At 47.2% G+C, this 21,483-nt stretch overlaps 1 protein-coding gene across 5 annotated transcripts in view; it reads left to right on the top strand.

Annotated features, from left to right (window-relative positions):
* Nucleotides 1-21,483, top strand: part of SACS (sacsin molecular chaperone) — an 86,085-nt gene that overhangs the window by 28,304 nt on the left and 36,298 nt on the right. For 3 of the 5 annotated variants that reach the window (XM_006927166.5, XM_045040956.1, XM_045040986.1), the window contains exons 3-4: nt 16,000-16,150; nt 20,767-20,854. In XM_006927166.5, coding sequence (XP_006927228.4) covers nt 16,000-16,150; nt 20,767-20,854 — 239 coding nt within the window. Of the gene's footprint in view, nt 1-15,662; nt 15,884-15,999; nt 16,151-20,766; nt 20,855-21,483 lie in introns of those variants that run through there. The other 2 variants (XM_045041013.1, XM_045041041.1) reach the window with 2 other exon arrangements.

Below are 21,483 nucleotides of genomic sequence, written 5' to 3'. Positions count from 1 at the left end.
CAATCATTTGGTTTGTTTTGGATGAACTTAAGTTCTGATTTGGGTGGCTTCTGAAAAAAATGTACATTTGAATATTATCTATGCTTTTCTTATTTAAAAATTTGTCCTTGGTACTTAAGAAATATTCACTTTTATAAGCAGTGAGTAAGCAGACATCTTCATTTTTCCAGCGTCTGACAATTTAATTCATCCAACGAGATCCTATCAAGAGAAAATTTGAAATGGTTTGGGAAATGAGCAAAATGTAGAATTTTAATAGATGAAGCTTCTATTGGATTGTAGCGCTCGTGTAAAATTCAGTTGTTTTGTTTTTTAATGGATTCACTGTCACTGTCCTTAAACAACTCCCTTGACCTATTTCTAACTAGCATTTTCTTTGTGTCCCCTCCAGTAGAGGCTTCCTGCCAGCCGCTATAATTGTTCCCTAAGACAGCATGTGTGTGCGGCCATTTATAAACCCTCTGGGTGAGGAAGACTGTCCAGGCTCTCCTCTTTTACTATAAAGCAAAGGAAAAAAAATACAGTCTTCCTTCTCACAAATTCACAGATGTGTGGTTTCCAAGTTATGGCATTGGCTTTGCACAGAGATAAAATAATTCACCCTTTGAACTCCTCATTGGCCATACCACTCTGAGCCCAGATGTTTAGGAATGGGATTCATAAGAACGTGTTTTTTTTTTTTTTTTTCAAAATCTTTAGTGAATATAAACAGGAATTAGTCAAAATAAAAAAAAATCAATAAGATTTCCATTTATGTTTCATAAATAAACTGTTTCTCACGTACTTATGACTATAGGATGTTAGTTTAATCGAATTACGTTCGGGATTCTATTTGAGATACCATTCAATAAAGCGGAGTGTGTTTTAAATTTTTTTTTTTTTCAACGTTTATTTATTTTTGGGACAGAGAGAGACAGAGCATGAACGGGGGAGGGGCAGAGAGAGAGGGAGACACAGAATCGGAAACAGGCTCCAGGCTCCGAGCCATCAGCCCAGAGCCTGACGCGGGGCTCAAACCCACGGACCGCGAGATCGTGACCTGGCTGAAGTCGGACGCTTAACCGACTGCGCCACCCAGGCGCCCCAAGCGGAGTGTGTTTTAAATGACTAACTGAAAGGACGTAGTTAATTTGTAAAATCTCCCCTTTTTGGCCGAGTGTCTATATCTTCATTGTGTAATTCATGCTTGTAAATTTATGTTTAGAATTGTTCCCCCGTGTGTATGTGTGAGAGCTAACACGCGCCTACATCTGGCCAGCCTGTAAAATTGCCATCTGTTTGAAATACAAGACCGTGATCAGCTCTTAGAAGAGAACCTAGGGGCCCCCGGGTGGCTCAGTTGGTTGAACGTCCAACTTGAGCTCAGGTCATGATCTCACAGCTCAGCCTGTGAGTTCGAGCCTGGCATTGGGCTCTCTGCTGTCAGCATGGATTCCACTTTGGATCCTCTGTCTCCCTCTCTTTTTGCCCCTCCCCCGTGCTTTCTCTCTCTCTCAAAAATAAATGAACTTTTTTTTTTTTTTTTTTTTTTAAAGAAGAGAACCTAGGACCTTGCTGTCTCCAGGGCATGCTGATCATGCACGGTTTTTAAAATCTCAAGCAAAGCCTTTTCTCCTCACTCAATTCTGGAGAGCAGCACAGAATAAGGGAAATTGAGCAGAGACCTGAATCCCAATGTTGACACTTGCATTTGCAAGGAAACCTGAGGCAGATTATTTATCTTCTCTGACTTCTAAGTGTGGATGATGTCTTCTTTGTAGGTACATGGGGGGAGTGAATATGATGGGTGGATGTGGATTTGACAGGTAGTTGGTGGTAAATGAATAAAAATGAGAATTGTTCTAGTTGTTGGGATGTGTTTCATCAGAGTGAACCCCAAATTTGTCTGTCTCTGGAGCCACAGAAATATTTATACATGAAAAACGTTCCTCTATTTAGATAGCATAAGACGTCCCTGGGAGTCATTTTTTTTTTTTTTTTCTCCAGGATAAACATCTCTAGTTCTGTCAGTCACAACCCCGTATGGGGATGTGGACAGTGATTAAAAACCCAGGTTTGGGGTTCACTTCGAGTGGGGTTAGATGTTGGCCCTGTGTGTGGTCTTGGGCAGTTATGACCTTTTTGAATCTTTCATCATCCTTTGGAATAAAATAGTAATAAAAATGCCTCATAGAGTTTTAGTGAAGATTTAAATAAGCACTTGGTGGCTGGTAAGTACTTAATTAATGGCAGGGATTATTATTAGGCCTTGTTTTGAGTTTCTCACCGTCATCATTGCTACTGAAAATGAACAACTATCCTCGAGATATGACTTCAGGGGGAATCGGGTAACTAAACTTCCCCCAATATGAACCCAGTTCCCACCCAGCAGCAGAAATGAAGAATCCCCTGTTAAAATACAAATATACTTGGGAAGGAGGTGTTAGCTATGGGAATAGCCTGTCATTGCCCTCCTGTGTGAAGAAGCAAGCGGTGATCAAAGGACAGCTCCCTGGCCCCTGAGAGTGGTAGGAGTGTGCTGGTGATAGTTATTCTGTCTGCACTGTCCTTCCTCAGGAAGGTCTGAAGAGGTGGAAAGACAAATCATTTCTACAAACACGCACAGGCAAATGAGGATGCGGGGGAAGGGAATGCCAGGACCACTTTCAACTGGGACTTTGTTCATGCGCAGGAAAGATGTAGAGGACCTGAAGTGTGCCCTAACTGGGCCGTAAGCCACCACCGGTGTCTTAGATAGATCTGCCTGGAAGCTGAACTCTGCGGTGTGCGTGGGCACGAAGATAATGGGGGAAGAAAGAACAAAACGAAACAGATTTCATTCCAGATATAAAATCCACCAGGAGGGCAGTCCCTTTCCTGACTGGCTCATGAACCATGGTGCTGGTCCAGGAAAGCCCCGTCAATGTTGATTTTGGCCATTCAGATGCCCAAGCAAGAGAGAAGCATGAAGGGAAAGAATGGGGGTGAGAAAAAGAAAAGGGGGTGGAGGCCGCCATCTTGCAATTTCTGCCTGATTGCTGTTCCCGGGAGGTGACAAGCCCCCTAGGCAGGAACGTGCTCTTTTAGCCTGATACCAGTGCCCGGGGCACCGTGGATGCTACGCTTCTTTTTAGATGAATAAATGAGCACCTCCCAGGTGCCCCATTTCACCTGACAGTAACCTGACAATCAGTCCAGTGGGCAGGTGGGAAAGTGAGCTCAGACCCGTGTCAATCCCCCCGGCTGGCAGGTGTGAGGTAGGGGGGTGGGGCAGGCTCACCCTCAATTCACTACCACACAAGGGGCAGAGGATGGAGAAGGGCAGAAAGTGAAGGACAACGACGCGGGAAAACAAAGGACAAGTAGAAGAAGGAAAGCCAACTGACCGGAAGAAGAACCGTAGGCGGGAGAGGCAGAAAAAAGGAAGACATGAGCCGTGGTATTTGTTGCCCTTACCATTTCCTTTTCTGTGTTCAACTTGTTTAGTTTTATAAGGGGATAGGTTTGTATCATGAATTTCCTGCTGCCGTGTCTGGGGCTGAGACTCCATTCAAACTTTCTAATTATGAACAAGCAGCACGTTTATATTAACGTGCATACTGCTCTCGTCGGCTCACGCTGCCTCCGCGCTTCCTACAAAATGTTCCAGGAGAGGATGTTTAACCAGAGGTCGCCATGAAGGGAAGAGCAATTCAGAATTCAGAGGAATTCACATGTGGTTCTAGTCGTCCTCAGAATGGCGAATGTGGCCCAAGATGTGTCATCTCTGACATCCAGGGGGCCGAGTCCTTTTATTTTATTTTCCCTTTCTAATGCGACGTCCGTTTGGATCAGTCAATGGGTATATGTGCGCGTGACTACACATAAGGCCCCTACTGGTTAATTTTGCTTTGGCAAAGCTGGTTGTGAATCACCTAGGATTTTTGGCAACCCAGCAACTAGCCCTTATTCCCATTAGCGATATGGATGCAAAAGCATCAGGGAAAGAGAGTCTGGACAAGCCGATTTTCTCATCGTTCTGACGGCACTTTGGGGAATTCGTAGTACCCTCGTTGGAAGCAGAACGGGCAGGAATGTTAATTCAGAAGCATGACCTCATTTCCCAGAGCACGTCCAATGTAACTAAAAATAGAAGTCAAGCAATTGTGTCTACACTAGCACAAAGAGAAGGGAAGTTTTGTCATTTGTCTGGCTTGTTGGGTCTTACGTGGGGCTGGATAAATTCTGCCTGAGCCACCTGCAGTGCCGGCTGAAGACCTCCTTTTCCCTTAGAGAGGTTACTCTGCATGAGGCTTTGAAAGTGGAGCTCAGGACCCCGGTGCCCTGACCTCGCGAGCTCGGGGAGGAGACGCAAATGACGTGAGTGATGGAGAAGCTAGAAGACAGGCTCGTGGCTGTGCTGCCTTGTGAAGCATCGGGCTCCCTGAAGAAGGTTGGGTCTGAAGGTGGAGTGGACATTGAGGAGGGAAGGAGGCTACACGAAGGGCCCAGAGGGTTCATTTGAGGAGGCTGGAGCGTGGCGTGGCAAGGTAGGTGGGAGGTGGGGAAAGTCACCCGGAGCCAGTGAGAGATGAGGGCGAGAAGGAGAACTCGGATGAGCCGATAGGGAGTTTGCATCGTGTCTTGTTTATGTGTGTCTTCGGGACAGAGCCGTCTGTTCTGACCGTTCTGGAAAGCGACGGAGACCATCTCGAGAAGACAGTTCGATAAACCACCGGGAAGGTCAAGGTAGCCGCATTAAAGAGTTTTTGTGCCCAGAGGGATTCTACACGTGGTGGTACAGCGATGTATTTCCATCAACTGCAATGCTCGTATTAGTTTTCTTCGGAAGCTGAAATTCACCTACCGGACGGTTCACCACTTGAAAGGGTCCAATTCAGTGGCTTCTAGGATGCTCACCAGGATGTGTCACTATTCCAGACCATTTTCAGCATCCCCCAGGGAAGCCCGTTGGCCGTGACTCCTGACCGCCCCCCTCCCCAGCTCCTGACAACCTGCTGTGTCTGTGGGTTTGCTGCCTCTGGACGTTTCATACAAACGGAAGCCTGTAACGTGTGGTCCTGAGTGCTCGGCTCATTTCGCTGAGGATGCTGTGTTCCGGGCGTGGACAGATTTTTCAGCACAAGATGGGAGCAGTGGGGGGAGGGTGCAAACTGGTGGTGGAGGGCTCGCCCTAGCTGAGGCTGCGACAGTACACGTTGCGGTATTGGGGAGCGAAGAGTGTCGTTTAGTGATACACCCACTGCAGGGGGTTGTTAACGTGCCCCAGGGCTTTGGGACTCCCTCCCTTCCAGTGGGACTGGCACGGGGGCAGGCGCAGGACGTGTCTGCAGACGGGAAGGGACTCTGGGGCTCCCTAGGAGGACCTAGGGAGAGCACAATGCAAGAGCCAGCAGTGTCTGGTGTGACAAAACCGGTCTCTCCTACAGAGATGCGTCTCTTAGGAACGTCTCTCAGCGAGAGTCATCAGGATGTACGTTCTCCACCTTAAACCCCAGGCACAGGTTTCCTGAATGCTTCCGCTGTGGGTTCTCACGCAGACGCGAGAATCTCCATCAAGGGAGTAAAACGTGAAGGTGACCTTGTCCTCCCCATCCGCTGGTGGTTACGCGTCCTGGGAAGGAAGCCAAAGTGGCAGAACCTGTCCTGCTAAGTGACCTGTGAGTTGGGGTCAGCTGGCACCTGCAGAGTGAGTGTGGGACAGCAGGTCACGGGCTCCCTGGGGCGCAGTGGAGAGCTGCTGGCCAGAGGGGTGCGGCCGGGGGACAGCCACCGCGTGAGGCAGGACACGGTCAGAGCCACGCCCCAGCTGTGGCTGCAGTGAGCCTGGCAGTGCCGGAGCCCTGGGGGCAGGGGCTGGAAGCCAAGCTCGGAATGAGGGTGGGGGGTGTGGGGGAAGAGATACCCCGGGCATCGGCCCGGGGTCCAGGATGCCCGTAGAGTGAGTGTTTGTCCATTTGTATGTTCAACAATATTTCCCGAGTGCCTGTGGCGTGGCTGAACCCCTCTCATGCTGGGAAGAGAGCAGTGAATTCAACCGACGATGGCTTTGCTCTCACGGAGTGGACAACACATTGGGCTGAGACAGATACCGAACAGATAAACAACTGGGTATGTAGCAGATGGTCATGGGTGCTGTAGAGAGGGATCAGGCAACTCAAGGCGGGGCATGGGGCGTGTTGCTATTTTGTACAGGGTGTTTGGGAAGGCATCCTGAGAAAGAGGACGTTTGAGTGCAGACAGAAAGGGGGTGAGGGAGTAAGAAATGACATCTGCACGAAGATCACGCCGAACCGGGGGGACAGCAAGTGCAAAGACCCTGGGGCAGGGAGTGTGGCTCCGTGTTCAGGACTGAAGGGTGCCGAGGGCTGCGGTGGAATGAGCAAGAGGGAGGGGAGGCAGGGGCTAGGGGGACAACGAGCGAGGAGGAGACGAGCCCGGGGACAGGGGGCTTGACCACTAAGGCCTTGCTCGCCGAGGACCCTCACTTTACCTTTCAGTGACGTGGGAAGCCATCGGTACAGGAATTTCCATCTTCAGCCCACCATTTTGTCTGGACTTTGCCCCTGTGTTCGGCAGCTACACCTTCCCCAAGACCCTGACCGCCACCTGCGGTCCTCTGTCACGTTTGTATTCGGACTTTGGGTCGTCATTTCCCGCGCAGTCACGTGCTGAGTGCAAAATTGTCAAAACAGAATTTGTACGTGAGTGGATGTTTCTAGAAAGGTGTAGGAGCGGGAAGAGGAGGAGGCTGATGATGCTACCAGAGCAGCCGGGTGGTGGGAGGGCCGGGGGCGGTAGCGGGGGGAGGGTGGGGGTGCCCTAAGAAAGCAGAAAGGCAGAGCGGGGGGAACGCCCACGAGCCTGACTTGGGCCAAGGTCTTACCATGACCTTGAAGGGCCAGCCTGACAAAATCGGACAGAAGGCTGCGCTGGAAGGGGCTTATCACACCGAGCCGGGTCGGTAACAACAGGGGTAAGGAAGAGAAGAAGGAAGGAAGGCTCCAGAGGGAAGAAGGGTCTAGACAGGAGCCTGCAGACGTGCGGCTTTCTGCCAGCGGAGGCAACAGCGTTATCAACGCACCGTCTAGCCCGGATGTCATGGGTCTCGGTGCCACCTGCCACCTTTCCCCTGATTGCTGGGACATCCTGCCATAACCGCACTGGGCGTCTTAGGTCGTGCGGGAGATGAGCGGGGAGGTAAGTTTCCTCCCTTCACTTGCTCACAGTGTCTCTGGGCACAGACAGTGGACAGTCCTGCTTCCATCAGTGATGACTGTGCATTAGGATTCAGTTGCACAGAGACTCACGGCGTGTTAAACAGCAGGAGCGGCTGTCTTCCACCCGCCCAAACATACACACTCACCACTGCACACACAACGTGGTGCACCCACCGGCCGCTTGTACGAATATTGACAAAGACGAAGTGCTTCGCCTTGAAGTCTCACTGAGTGAATTTAAAACCAATGTTAAGGGGCGCCTGGGTGGCTCAGTCGGTTGAGCGTCCCACTTTAGCTCAGGTCACGATCTTGGGGTTCGTGAGTTCGAGCTCCCCGTCGGGCTCTGTGCTGACGGCTCAGAACCTGGAGCCTGCTTCGGATGCTGTGTCTCCCCCCTTTCTGACCCTCCCACAGTTGCACTCTGTCTTTCTCTCTCTCTCAAAAATAAACATTAAAAAAAGATTTAAAAAATAAAATAAAAATAAAACCAATATCAGGGGCACCTGGGTGGCCCAGTTGGTTAAGCTTTAGACTTCAGCTCAGGTCATGATCTCGTGGTTTGTGAGTTCGAGCCCCGTGTTGGGCCCTGGGCTGACAGCGCAGAGCCTGGAGCCTGCTTCGGATTCTCTGTCTCTCCCTCTCTCTCTGCCCCTCCCCTATTCACGCTCTGTCTCTGTCTCTGTCTCTCTGTCTCTCTCTCAAAGATAAATAAACATGAAAAAAAAAACCCAATATTAAATAAGGGCGCCTGGGTGGCTCAGTTGGTTGAACTCTTGATGTGGGCTCAGGTCATGATTTCATGGTTCATGCAGTCAAGCCCCGTGTCAGGCTCCGTGCTGTTAGCTTGGGATTCCCAATCTCTCTCCCTGTCCCCTACTCACATGCATGCTGTCTTTCTCTCGCTCAAAATTAATAAATAAGCTTGAGAAAACCAATATGAAACAAAATATTCATCATTTGGATGAACACCTCATTTTAATAGTTTAATTGGCTTTAGAAGAGATACTCCATTTGGAAATTTGTAGTGGGTGAAATACTTAGGATTCTGATGAGTACTTTCTTAATTTAAAATATTTGAAGCAGAGTTATGGGAATAAGGTGAGGTGAGTTAAACAGAGTGAACTAGAATAGCAAATTTTGTTTTTTATGGGGAAGAGACCATACACTTTGCCTTTGGGTAAGGGTTGCTTTCTCAATCGCCAGCTTCATCCCAAGGCTTCCTTCTCTATGCTTTTTCACTTTGCATATTCGGTTCCGTTCTCAGATGACAGCACCCCAGCCCATGCCATGTTCCGTCCCTTGCCCACCATGTTTCATCATAGGCCTTATTTCTGCTTTGCATATTATATATCTGTGTATTTATTTATTTTCTGCCTCCCCATTATGAATGGGAGCCTCATAGGAGCTGGTGTTTTGTTTAACTGCCATGGTTCTGGTATACTGTGGTGTTTGAATTTTGAATTGATGAATATATAATGATGCATGTCTCGCGTATATATTCTTTTGATTTACATGCTATTCATGTATTTTTTTCTGTTGGTCTCTGTGAATGCGATTTGAATTATTCCGATGGCTGATGCGTATTGAAGGTAAAAAAAGTGCTTAAAAGTAAGTGCTTCCTACCTCAGTTTGGAAAGTGTTTGGGGGACAGACGTTCCCTCATATACAATTACAAAGAGCCTCAGGACCTGTTGTGTGATCCCCTTTAGTGAGAGTATAGGGAGGGAAGAGAAGTTTGCTACCGATTTCTTTGGAGAAAGATGTTGCCAAGTGGACAGGATTAGAGGGGTTTATCTCCTTTACATCAAGCCTGGTGAACCACAGGAAGAACTTGGGACTGGGTTCAAGGCCAGTTCAGGCCTGGGGACCAAGCACTCTGAGGCAGCAGGCGGCCATCGTGGTCTCTGGCCTGCACTGCCCAAGCTTGCTGGGCAAGGGATAGGAGAGAATTTTCCATAGAACACACCTGAACTATGTGGGACAGCATCAGGTCGGGGCCTCTTCAATGTGGTTTGCTTGAGGTAGGGCCAGAACAGCAAGGGGTGGGAGGTGGTGTGGACTCAGAAGGTTGTGGAAGCAGTCGTGAGTGATCACTCAGTGGAGAGAGGCACTGCCCGCCCCCCACTCCCGCTGGGGTCCCCAGTGACAGGACTTCCCCAAGAGCCCCACGGGAGAAATGGTGAGCTTAATCACCTGCCAGACCCGTAGGGCTCAGATCCACACAGCCAACGAACAGCCCGTCCTCCTGCCTTCTCCTGGCTCCACAGCTGTCACCTCCTGGAAGGTGGGTGGCATCTGACAATGGGTCTTACTTAGCGTGGGGTGGTGATGGCAACAGAAAGAGGAAGGTGACCTTTGAGTGAAGACAGAAGGTTGAAATCTTATCTAATGATTTTGCCTGGAACTTATCCCAATGAGAGAATTGAAATTCTGTTTTGTAACTTAAAATGACTTTAGGGACTGTCATTATAGAAAAGTGAACAGAAAAATCATAGGATTTACCCAAATCCCCATCCCAAGGCAGTGAAAGATTAGTTGCATGAAACACTTCTCCTACTATCCTTTCAAAAGATGTGCCTTGGTATGTCACTAATCAGGCTATGAAAAACTTACCCGTTACATCGTTTTCCAATATTTCTGTAGACACTTTGGAAATAAATTTGCCGGGACATCTGGGTGACTCAGTTGGGCGTCGGATTTCAGCCCAGGTCATGATCTTGCACAGTCTGTGATCTCGAGTCCCACATGGGGCTCTGTGCTGACAGCTCAGAGCCTGGAACCTGCTTTGGATTCTGTGTCTCCCTCTCTCTCTGCCCCTCCCTTGCTTGCTCTCTGTCTCTGTCTCTCTCAAGATAAATAAACATTAGAAAAAATACATTTGCCATGCATATTAGAGCAATGTTGTAGATAGTGTTGTAGGCTGACCCAACAGTCACTTGCAAATCCCTATTCTCCTTCTAGAACCTTCTATTGTAGAGGCTTGGTTTTGCCCGCCTTCCTTGCAGCTAGGGGTGGCCAATGAGAAGCAGAAGTCTGTGGGAACATTCTTGTTTTTCTGATAAAAGAGGTAAAACTGTTTTCTTCCCTTTCTCCCTTTCTCCCATCCTCCTACATCGAATATGGAAGTATTAGAACTGGATGAGCCATTCTATGACGAGGAAGGAAAGTCCCAAAACATCACTGGAATGCTAGTCTTGAGATTGGTGAACAATGGCATTCCTCTAGACTTCCTGACCCGTGAGAAAAACAAACCATTATCAGTTTAGCTACTGCTAGTCGCGGAATCAGTTACTTGCAGCCCAAAGCATTTTGAACAGACCCCAAAACAAAACAAAACAAAGCCTGATTGGTGTTAGGAGTGAAGTTGCTATTTCCCTATATGCAGCCCGTTCATTCATCTCAAACATCTTAGCAACAGTCACGGACTAGTATTCTGTACTAGGCCCTTGGGGTACCAAGAGGAGTGCAATGGGGCTCCCACTGCAATGAATAAAAATGAGTCATAGTTACTAAAAAACATGATATGTGCCATAATAGCAACAGTGAATACGCAGTGTACACATCATGCAGAAAGAAGGACCCCGGAAGAGACGGGGGAAACTGGGACAAGTAGTCAATCTTGGAGGACGACTTAGAGATTTATCAGATGGAAAGTGATGGGAAGGGGACTGCAAGTAGGTGAGGACAGTGCAGGTAGGGGGCAGCGAGGCCACGTGAAGTGATTGTATTCTGTGAATATTATAGTTTAATAGTAATAGGGCTCGGGCTCATGGAGTTGGCTCACCCACTAACAGCTGTGCAGCTACAAGTAAGGCGTGTGGTTCCATTTTCCTCGCCTGGAAATTAAGGGTTTATGTACTTTGTAGGGTTTGGGGGGAAGATCCAATGAGCTAAGCCACATAAGGATTTTAGTAGGTGTTTGGCACATAGTAAGTATTCCATAACGTTTACGTGTTACTATCAGCTGGTCATGGAGACAGATAGTGGGATGGCCTCAGAGGAATTTGAGAAGGTTGACCAGGGCTCCGTTGTGATGGGCCTTATCCATGCAGGATAACTTGAACTTGATCCTACAGTCATCAGGAAATTCTTGCAGGTTCTGGAGCATAGAGGTCAACCAACAATGGCCTCCTCGTTGTCAAATCCTACGGGCACTTTATCCACTTTATCCACGTGATTGATACTGTTCTTGAAGGTTTTCATCTCACGGATAGCATTTTTTTCTTGGTTTTGTTCCTATTTTAAGTTTGCCTCCTTCCAAGTCATCCTCAGTCTTTCTAGAATGCAAATTAGATCACCTAACCTGATTCAAATCCGAAAGTGGCTCCCGTTCCCCTCATGTAACTGCAGATGTAGTGTAAGGATTTCATGATATCCCTGCAGGTGCTCTCGGATCACATTTCTGTGCCTTTGCGTGAATCCTCCCCTCGGATTCCATCATAGGAAGCTACTTGGGATGCCTCACTTTATTGCTGTTTTTTTGACTCCATGATTTTAGAGGTCCTATTTCTTCTCCCTGAGAGATTTTTTCCTTTTTCTGTTTGGCTTAAGGTTTTACTCATTTTTCTAGGACTTCACATATCCACAATATTCTCATCTTTTTATTTTCAAGCCAAACAGCCTTACGCTGACTCATTAAACAAAGGGACAATGATTTGTCACTCTTCGGTCTTTACATAACTGGTGCACATTCTCCAGAAGGGACTCATTTCTTGTTTCCCTCTGATCAAAGACATGCTATCAGGCACATTCCATTTCATAAAACCACAAAATGTTGTTTCAGGGGAAATTAGCTCAGCCTTGAGCTACGTTTCCACACTGCAGTTGACTTGGTGAGACGGAATAAAGCCCGGTTATTATTTCAGAATTTTTTACATTGGATTGGACTGGTGGTTTGGTTGTTACCCTGGAGAGGGTTTTCAATTACTAAGATGAGTCATTTTAGGGACTGGAAGGAACTGGAGAATTTTTATCAGCCAGGAGTGATGGGGAATCTAGGGTCCAAGCCCTGCCGTCCTCTGTCATCCAGGGAAAGGGAAAGAAATAAGTACCAGGACAAATTAAAACAGGGCTCGTGAGAGAGAACAACATTGTTTTCTGCTTCTGTCCTGCTGAATCTGGCTTGTACAATAAAATAATTTTATTTGTTCGTCTCTACAACTGAAATAGGCTGAAAGGATGGTCCCAGGACTCCCCCCACCCCCCTTTTTTTATTGTGTCTGGACTCATTCTAAAAGAAGAGACTATGGTTTTGGCTTTTGCTGTTCTGAATTTTATAATATACTCCTACAGAATGAGTTAGGGCTCAGCTAGACATTTACTGGAATGCATCATTTTTACAAATTTCTTTCTTATCTTAAATAGTGGTGAAAGTTCATGAACAAAGATATTTATTGGTCTGTGCACTTCTGAAAAATTAAAATGCCCTTGTATTTATCAGTAGGGTTGAGTAGCCTAAGATATTTCTTCTCAATGGAAAATTCGGCAATTATTAGCAATACAATTATTACAGTGATAAAAATTGGAAAAACACTGTGTACCCATAGTATTACTGTAATCATATAAAAAGCCCTTAAATTAATGGCCATAAAAATGTTGTTTGTATTGGGGTGTTAGAATTACGTATAATGTTTGAGCTTTTATCTACTTTTCTGTATTTTCCAGATATTTATTTATTCCTTTTCCTCCCTTTCTTTCTCCCCTCATTTCCTTTATGTAATTCCTTCTTCCCTTCCTTCCTTCCTTCCTTCCTTCTGTCCTTTCTTCCTTCTTCTGTTTTTCCTTCCTTCCTTCCTTCCTTCCTTCCTTCCCTCCCTCCCTCCCTCCCTCCCTCCCTCCCTCCCTCAACACTTCCTTCCTTTCTTCATATTTACTGCACACCTATTGTGTGTGAGGACCTCTTTTAGGTTCTGGGAAGCTATCAGCAAACAGAACAGACGTCAGTTCCAACTTTGGTTTTGTGGCCAGTTGGGGCATGGGTTGGAGAGGAGAGAAATAGAGGGGAGGCAACAAGTAGGAAGGGATGACCCCAAATCCAGGTCAGAGACGATGGATGCATGGGCTACAAGTGTTGCTCTGCCCCCCTTCCTTCTCATATAACCTCCTTCTGGATAACTTCCTTCTCCTGTGTTTCATTCAGGCCTCTTCTCATATGTCATTTAGAAAGTTCTACGACCATCTTAGCTCTTTTCCTCTCTTATCTTGTCCTGCCCCAACTCCCTCCCCCCGCCTTTAAATAGTACTTACCCCTACTTGGCTGCCACCATAGGAGGCATTCATATATCCTTTGTCTATTTATTAATCGGCTTCCTTCCCTAGAATGCAGGCATGAGATGTTGACTTTGTTTTGTTCATTGTTTATTCTCGTCATTTAGAAATGTGTCCATCTAGCACAGAGGAGGGGTTTAACAAATATTATCTGAATGATTAAACAAATGATTTCTAAATCTATATCCTTAGCTTTGACATCTTGTTTGAGTTCCAGGTTTATATTTCCCATGCAGACTAACGCTTTAGAGTGTATCCTGAATATACTTCGAACTCCAGATGTTCGAAGATACTTACGGTCAGCCCCCTTTCCCAGCCAGATCTGCTTCACTTCTTGTGAAATCCCCTCCATTAGGGGCCTTTCTCTTCCTCAAGGCTTTAACTCTGTACCACATCACGTTTGCCTGTCTCCCTGGGAGAGACCATAAGGAAAGCAGGTAGACCCGGGGGTTATCAAAGGACTTATGCGTGGAGGATTTACCCTGGGGGATCGTGCTCAGCAGCTCAGTGAGATTTTCTCCTTGGTGATATTCTAATGCATTTGCATGTACAGTGTTGCCTGATTGAGAAAGCGAATATTCATCCATTAGGGTTTTCTGGCCTCTTCTCTGATTGACTGTGCATACTCGTTCCAAGTAGGGGAAGAGCTGCATGATTTACAGACTTTCCTTTTTCAAATGTTTATTTATTTTGTGTGTGTGTGTGTGTGAGAGAGAGAGAGAGAGAGAGAGAGAGAGAGAGAGAGAGAGAGAATGAGAGGCAGAGAGAGAATCCCAAGCAGGCTGTGCACTCTCAACAGAGAGCCTGATGCGGGGCTCTGCCCCACCAATGGTGAGATCATGACCAGAGCCAATATCAAGAGTCCCAGCCTTAACGGGCTGAGCTACCAGGCACCCCAGCCTTTCCTTTTTAAATGTGGTTAGAAGGAAGGGATGGAATATTCTGTATGGGTACTCTATTATTGCTGATAACAGTTCTGAGTAATATTTTTTTGTGCAAGAGGGGGAAAAGTGATAACTGAAAAACAGTCATTAATATCATTTTTTTTTTTGCGCCAACACTAAAATTTAATTCTATTCCTGGTATTAAACAAGGAGCACACAAGTTTACTTCCTCAGGACATAGCCTTTGAGTTGTCGCAATAGATGTTGCCTGCCCCCTCCGGCCCCTGATGTGTCTCATCCTTACCTCTGAGAAATAAGCCAGAGGAAAATAATGGTACGTTCTGAAGCTTCGTCAAGCTAGCACGCTTTCAAATTACAAGGCAACATTAGTTACTCTTGGGTGATTCCATCAACTCTTTAAAAAAAATTTTTTTTTAATGTTTATTAATTTTGACACAGAGAGAGACAGAGCGTGAGTGGGGGAAGGGAAGAGAGAGAGAGGGAGACACAGAATCGGAAGCAGGCTCCAGGCTCCGAGCTGTCAGCACAGAGCCCGTTGCGGGGCTCGAACCCACAGGCTGTGAGATCATGACCTGAGCCGACGTTGGACGCTTAGCCGACTGAGCCACCCAGGCGCCCCTCCATCGACTCTTAAGGCCTGTTTCTGATATCAAGGAGCTTGCAGGCGTCATGGGAAAACAGGCTACCAACCATAAAATATGGCCAAAATAAGTTACCTATATTTCAACACGGCATAGGATATGTTCATGTATATCGTCATCTATTACTTTCTATTCCTTTCTTTCTGCTCCTTCCTCCAGCCGACTGAATCACTGATCCTACTTTTGTGCCTTAAAAACAATCACGAAACCGCGAAAGGCTCTTCTTTCTGCAGCCACCACGGCGGTAGCTTGTGCCTGCGAGGCCACCAGAAGTCTTATTTGGAGACGCTGCCAGAGATGAAAAGTCATTAAAGGCGACGGAGGCGTAGGCCCCCAGGAACGTCTAGTTCCGCCTCTCCCGGGCCTGTTGAACCCCGCCGGGGAAAACACACGCGCCTTCTCCGCGAGGGCTCCGCGCGGTCTATTAAGTGTTTCAAGTCCTCGGGTCTTGGCGCCTCGGCGGACGCGGGCGGCGGGGCGGGGCCTGCGCGCGGCGGGGCGGGGCCTGCGGGCAGGGCGGGGCGCCCACGCGGCTAACGGTCCAGGCGGGCGGGCGCGTGCCCGCGGGCGGCGCCTCCTGGGGCCCCGCCGGCCGGGAGCGCGCCGCCGCCGCCGGCCCCGCCCCGCCCCGCTCCGCCCCGCCCCGCCTCCGCGGCCGCCGCTTCCTCTCGCGTTTCCAGCTCGGCTCGTGCCGCCGCTCCCGGGGCTGCGGCTGAGCCGGGCCGGGGCGGCGCCCGCCTGCGCCATGAGGATCCCGCGCTCGGTGCCCGCCCCGGGCCTCTCGGGGCGGCGGAGGCGGCCGTGAGCGGGCGCGGCGCGCTGGGGCGGACGCGGGCCCGCGCTCGGCCGGGACGCTCGCGATGGGGGACAGGTAACCCCGCCCGGGCCGGGCCGAGCCCAGGGCCGCGAGGCTCCCCGCCCCCCGAGACCCCGCGCGGGAGGGCCCCCACGTGGCCCCCACTGAAGGTCCCTTTGCCTTTTGCACAGGTGGCTCCGGGTGACCGTCCTCCCCGGCTGCGTGGGCTGCAGGACCGTGGCCGTCCGGGCGTCCTGGACCGTGCGCGACATCAAGGAGCGCATCTTGGCCGAGACGGGCTTCCCGGTGTCGGAGCAGCGGCTGTGGCTCGGCGACAGGGAGGTACGGCGCGCCGGTCCCCTCTCCCTGTAGGACGGTGGGCCCGCCTCTGTGCTCGGGGTTGTAGCGCATCCACTTGCTAAGTCAGTGGGCTCGCTGAGAGGGAAACTGGGCGGGTTTCATTCTCGCGTGGTTGAGGGCAGAGGTGGATTTAGCGATCACCCGGGACGTGATGCTTTGTGAGTAACACGATCAAAAAGCGCACGGGGTTTCCCCTCGTGAGTGGCAATTTTAATTGATTTGCCGGTTCAGCGGTTGTGTCACCCTGCCCCCTGCCCGCCGTTTCGTCTGAATCTTCACTTCCTGAAATTAAGGTACTTTTTCGACGGGCATTGTAGCCAGAGGGTTTTTGTGCTGGTTTACTTGTTTTGAAGTGACTTAACCATTAGTCAGATTTTTCTTTTTTTTTATGTTAAAATTTTTTTTAATCTTTTATTTTTGGAAGGGGGGGGAGAGAGAGAGAGAGAGAGAGAGAGAGAGAGAGAGAGAGAGAGAGAGAGAGAACGAGTGGGGGAGGGGCAGAGAGAGAGGGAGACACAGAATCCAAAGAAGGCTCCAGGCTCTGAGCTGTCAGCACAGAGCCCCCCGAGGGGCTCGAACTCATCATGAACGGTGAGATCATGACTTGAACTGAAGTCCGCGGCTTAACCGACTGAGCCATCCAGGTGCCCCCACATTTTTCTAATTGTGTTGTATACTTAACTGGAATAATCCTCACCTTCACACACCCCCCTACCCCCCCCCCCCCAGTTTTGAATCACAGAAATTTAGGCAAAGGATCTTCAGACTATATTATAGAAACTATTCTTTCACATTAAAATTTCTGGGGTGCAAATGAATGGCTGCAATCAAAACTTTGAAAGATGGGAATGTTTCATATTGTGATCTATATATTCTTTAAGTTGTGAAAAAACTTAATTTCCTTAAAGGAGTTAAATGGAAACATTTTACTGAAAATTAACCCATTCTTTTATCCTAATAAATACCTTCACTTTTTAGAAGATAAAAGAGCCTTTCCAGGATTTAGAAGAGGCAAAAAAAATGTTAAACAGATATACAAGGAATACTGAGCCACACAGAATAACCTTACAAGTATCGGATTTGTATCCGGTACAAACATTGGTATTTTTAAATCCCTCAATGTAATCTTGACCGTCTGTGCACCTGGGTCCACACCATGGTCTCTTGACCATTTAGACACAGGTTCACAGTTAAATTGTTCTTATGTTCCTCCACAGCTCAGCCCTTCTTACGTATTTGGTAGCACGTAGACATGTGACTCGTTAGAGGACTTTGGACAGAATTGAGGAGCAAATTATGAACTTTTTAAGAAGCTTATTCTTCTATAAATATTTGTCATTCTTACCTCTTTCTCTGGGCCCATCTCTGTCTCTTAGCTTTCCTGTCTATAGTCTCCTGGTTCTGTACCCACTTTGGTTATTCCTCTGGGTCTGCTTTGCCATCTTGTCCCCTACATGTGGTCAAACCCTAAGGCTCAGTCGTGGCTCAGTCTTGCCTCTAGAAGTGTTTTCGGAGGTGTCTGTGCAAAGCATTGGTACGGGATAGTGAATGTGGCCGTGGTGCATAGAGAGTTTCAGATTGAGTGGCTGGGTGAGGGGGGGTCTGGTTAGGAAGCTTGTGCTGTCCTGAGCTAGTGAGGTTCTAGATCGTGACCGACTATCACAGTGAAACTAGAAGGAAAGGATATACAGGAGGCTTTGGAAAGATATGATTACGGCAGTTGGTACAAATGGATGTGCGTGTGTGCATGTGCGCAGGGTAGAGGGGTAGATGTAGAGAGGCAGAAGGTCTCGCCAGGGAAGTTCACAAGCCTTGAGTCAGACCCAGAGATAATGGAATCCTAAATATGTCAGGGTAAGCAGGAAGCAAAGGCTGTTGAGGACTCCTTGTCACTCACGGGTTTGGGTCCGTTTGGGACATAGTTGGCATCAGGCACTTTCTCAGTCCTCAGTCTTTCCGGGCCATCCGCCACCTTCATTGTCCTTGTCCCTCTTTTGCCTTCCCTGGCCTGGAAGTGGAATTTCTAAGTTCTTCACTTTGCCTCCGGTCTCATGAAGAGACTGTCTCATTATAGCTGTTTCCTCTGCACCGAATGTGGTCGAGCCTCAAACCAGGAGGTGTGAAGCATGATTTGACTTTCCTGTCTTTTAATTGATCAAAAATGTCCTTTCTGTCAACTCTTGAGTCTTGAGTCTCACAACTCCTTGTGTCCTTGACAACTGAACAAAGGAAGAAGGGTCGGGAGATCCAGGTTGTAATTAATATCGTATTGTTTGCTTAGTAATTTGGAAAGAGTTGTTTCATAGTCCATGGAAATGATCATCTCTGAAGTTTTTGAGGGAGTCTGTATACTAGTCTATATACTAAGTCTGTATATACTTAACTGGGCAACTTTTAAGATTTCATTGCCTCTGGAGAGGAGTAGGACCAATGTTACTTTGCTTGGTTGGAGCGGTGTAGGGTCTAGGAAGGAGAGAGGCCCAAGCCAAATTCCTTAATCTTGGCAGACTCTGGAGGAGAAAGCTGAGAGCCCTGCTGAGGTCAGTTATCTGTGCTGCTCGATTTCTCTTTGGGAGAATCAGTTCCCTGTAGACAGGTCACTGATGACACTGCACCAAAAGCATTCGCTGTCAGACTCACATAGCCAGTTACATCTGTGTTTACGAACGCGATTCTACCCTGTCTTCTTCCTCTTCAAGGCCTCTTTAAGACCTGCAAACTTCTTCCTGCATTAAAAATTGCCTCCCTTCCTCCCTTCCTGCCTTTCTTCCTTCAGATAAACCTCAGCTGTGCTAAATTGGACTAGTAATCCTTGGTTTATGCATGGCTCTCACTTAGTAATTAAGTAGTTAATTAACTAACTATGGAACGAACAACTTTGATGACATCATCCAACTGGAGAAGAACACTGTTGGTAGTTTGTATTTACCTGTGTGCTCCTCTCCGCCCCAGCCCGTGTGCCTCTTTTCCCTTACCCCTTTGCATTTATTATTCTGTTGCGTTTTTTGTAGTTGTTTCAGTTGTTTTATCATAAGTGTGTATATTTATGTGTGTACATATGTATACCTAGGAACATATATGTCCCTATATGTGTATGTGTGGGTCTGTAACCTAAGTCTATAACCTGAGTGATACACTGTTTACTTTCAGTTCTTTGTGAACTTTATAAGCTTATTATTCTATATGTGGTAACTTGGAATTATCTTTTTAAAGTCAGTATTATGTTATGAATATTCACCCAGAGTTATGTGCAGCTTAGTTAACCCATTTTTTCATTGCTGGATGATGTTCCGCTCTGTCAATATGTTACAGAATTGGGGTTGTTTCTAAAATAATTGTGGTTAGCAACAGTACTGCTAGGATTATTCTTACTCATATTTCCTGTGCAGGGGGTTTTTAGTTTTTACAGGCTTGCTTTAAGATTCAGTGGGAGTGTGTGTGTGTGTGTGTATATATATATATATATATATATATACGTACGTATATATAATACTATAATATAAATTATATATAATTATTATATATAATACCATGCATATAGTATTATATATATTGTATATATTATATGTATATAATACTATATATACTATACTATAATAGTATATAATACTATATATACACTATATAATATGTAATACATGTAAATGATATGTATTTGTGTTTTAGAAATGGGGACTAGAATGATGATACACAGAAAGTAAGGAGGCCAGATGAGAGATTGTCATAAAAATCCAAGAAATACTGAGAATCTGAGCATGAGCACTTGGAAACGGAGAAGAGCAAGTTAGGTCTGAGGGAAATTGGGGATGGACCTGGTAGCACCTGGAAGGTTAATTGGCCATGTGGTTTGCAGAGAGAGTGAGAGAGAGCAAGAGAGAGAGAGAGAGAGAGAGAGCGAGAGAGAGAGCGCGCGAGCGCTTCTCCCCGCGTCCCTCCGAGGTGCAGAGGTAGAAGGTGCCCCTATTAATAGAGATATACAATAAAAGATAGCAGAGGAGGGTTTGGAAGGAAACCCAGTGAGGTCACTTTTGACGGGTTGAGCTTTAGGAACCTTGGAGGATCTCTGTGTGGGATGATGGTAGACAGTTGGAAACACTGACTTTTTAATACGGTGAGTGAGGTCATTCGCACCCTGTTGGGGAGTGTTAAGTTAGGAAGATTCTTGCAGGTGAGCTTTTGGGTGACTTTTTGCAGGCTGTTGACCTGTGAGAGGTCATCCCATCTTAGCACTTGAGGAATGCTGGGGAGAAGGTTGATCTGGCCTTGGCTTCTGAGCGGTACATTTTGGAAATGTAAAAAGGAAGATTTTGTTTATGTTGACGATCCCGATTTATCATTAAAAGTTTACGTTGTTTCAAAGCAGATATGTATCTTTATCTGTTTTGTAATTAGTTAAGGAAAAGCCCTGTCAGGTTTTAAGGAAACTTTTTGACTAAATTTCTGTTCCTTGAAATGTTCACTTCTCCACAGTAACTGATTTCCTAATAAGAAAGGTCAACAAGCATTATTTCTTAAGTGAGAAAAATGATGGAGGTAGTGTTGAGTGAACAACGTTGCTCTTCATACACACTGTTTTCTTGTCTTTTCTTTTCTTTCAGTTATCTGACTGGATCAAGATTGGAGATCTGACTTTCAGAAACTGTCATCTTTTTGTAAACCTTCAATCAAAAGGCTTAAAAGGGGGAGGTATTGAACTGATTTTACCAGGAGCCTGTGCCATTTTTAGTTGCATAACGGTTATGTTTTAAAAGTGCAACGAAGGTGTATTCCACGGGATGTGATGAGGCTGTATCAGGCTGGAAAACCAGGGTGGGCGGAGCTAGCAAATTTTCTATGAGAACGTGCGGGGTATAGTACCCTGCGAAGCAGAGTCCTGCTGGGGCTTGGGCCCACTGGGTGCTGCACCCCGACGATGCAGATAAATTTGTAGTGATGATTTCGCTATTTTACGCCCAGTTTTGTTTGTGTGTTTTTCTGTGCGTCTGAGAAGTTACTTCCCTTTCCCCGTCCTCTCTATACTTCCCTGTCAGCTCTCCGAAGGTCACCGGGTCAGTCAATTCTAAGCATCTCTCGGTGAGGAAATGCCTAGGGGTATTTGAACTGGACAGCTATTGGGACAGTGACTGGGCCGATTTCCGCGTAATCAGAACGTCAGTTGGGTTTGAGAATATCAACCATGGCCTAGTAGCCGCCACTATCTCTGGCTTATTTCTTAGTGGCAAGAGCACCCACAAAAGACTGCCATCGACTTCGCTTGCTTTGGAGCCTGGCGACAGCCCGCCCCATGCTCTCCGTCTTTGAATGAATAATCTTTT

The sequence above is a fragment of the Felis catus genome, chromosome A1, assembly GCF_018350175.1.
Source record: "Felis catus isolate Fca126 chromosome A1, F.catus_Fca126_mat1.0, whole genome shotgun sequence".
NCBI lineage: Eukaryota > Metazoa > Chordata > Mammalia > Carnivora > Felidae > Felis > Felis catus.
Note: the sequence above shows the minus strand (reverse complement) of the source record. Positions and strands in the feature narration are given on the sequence as shown.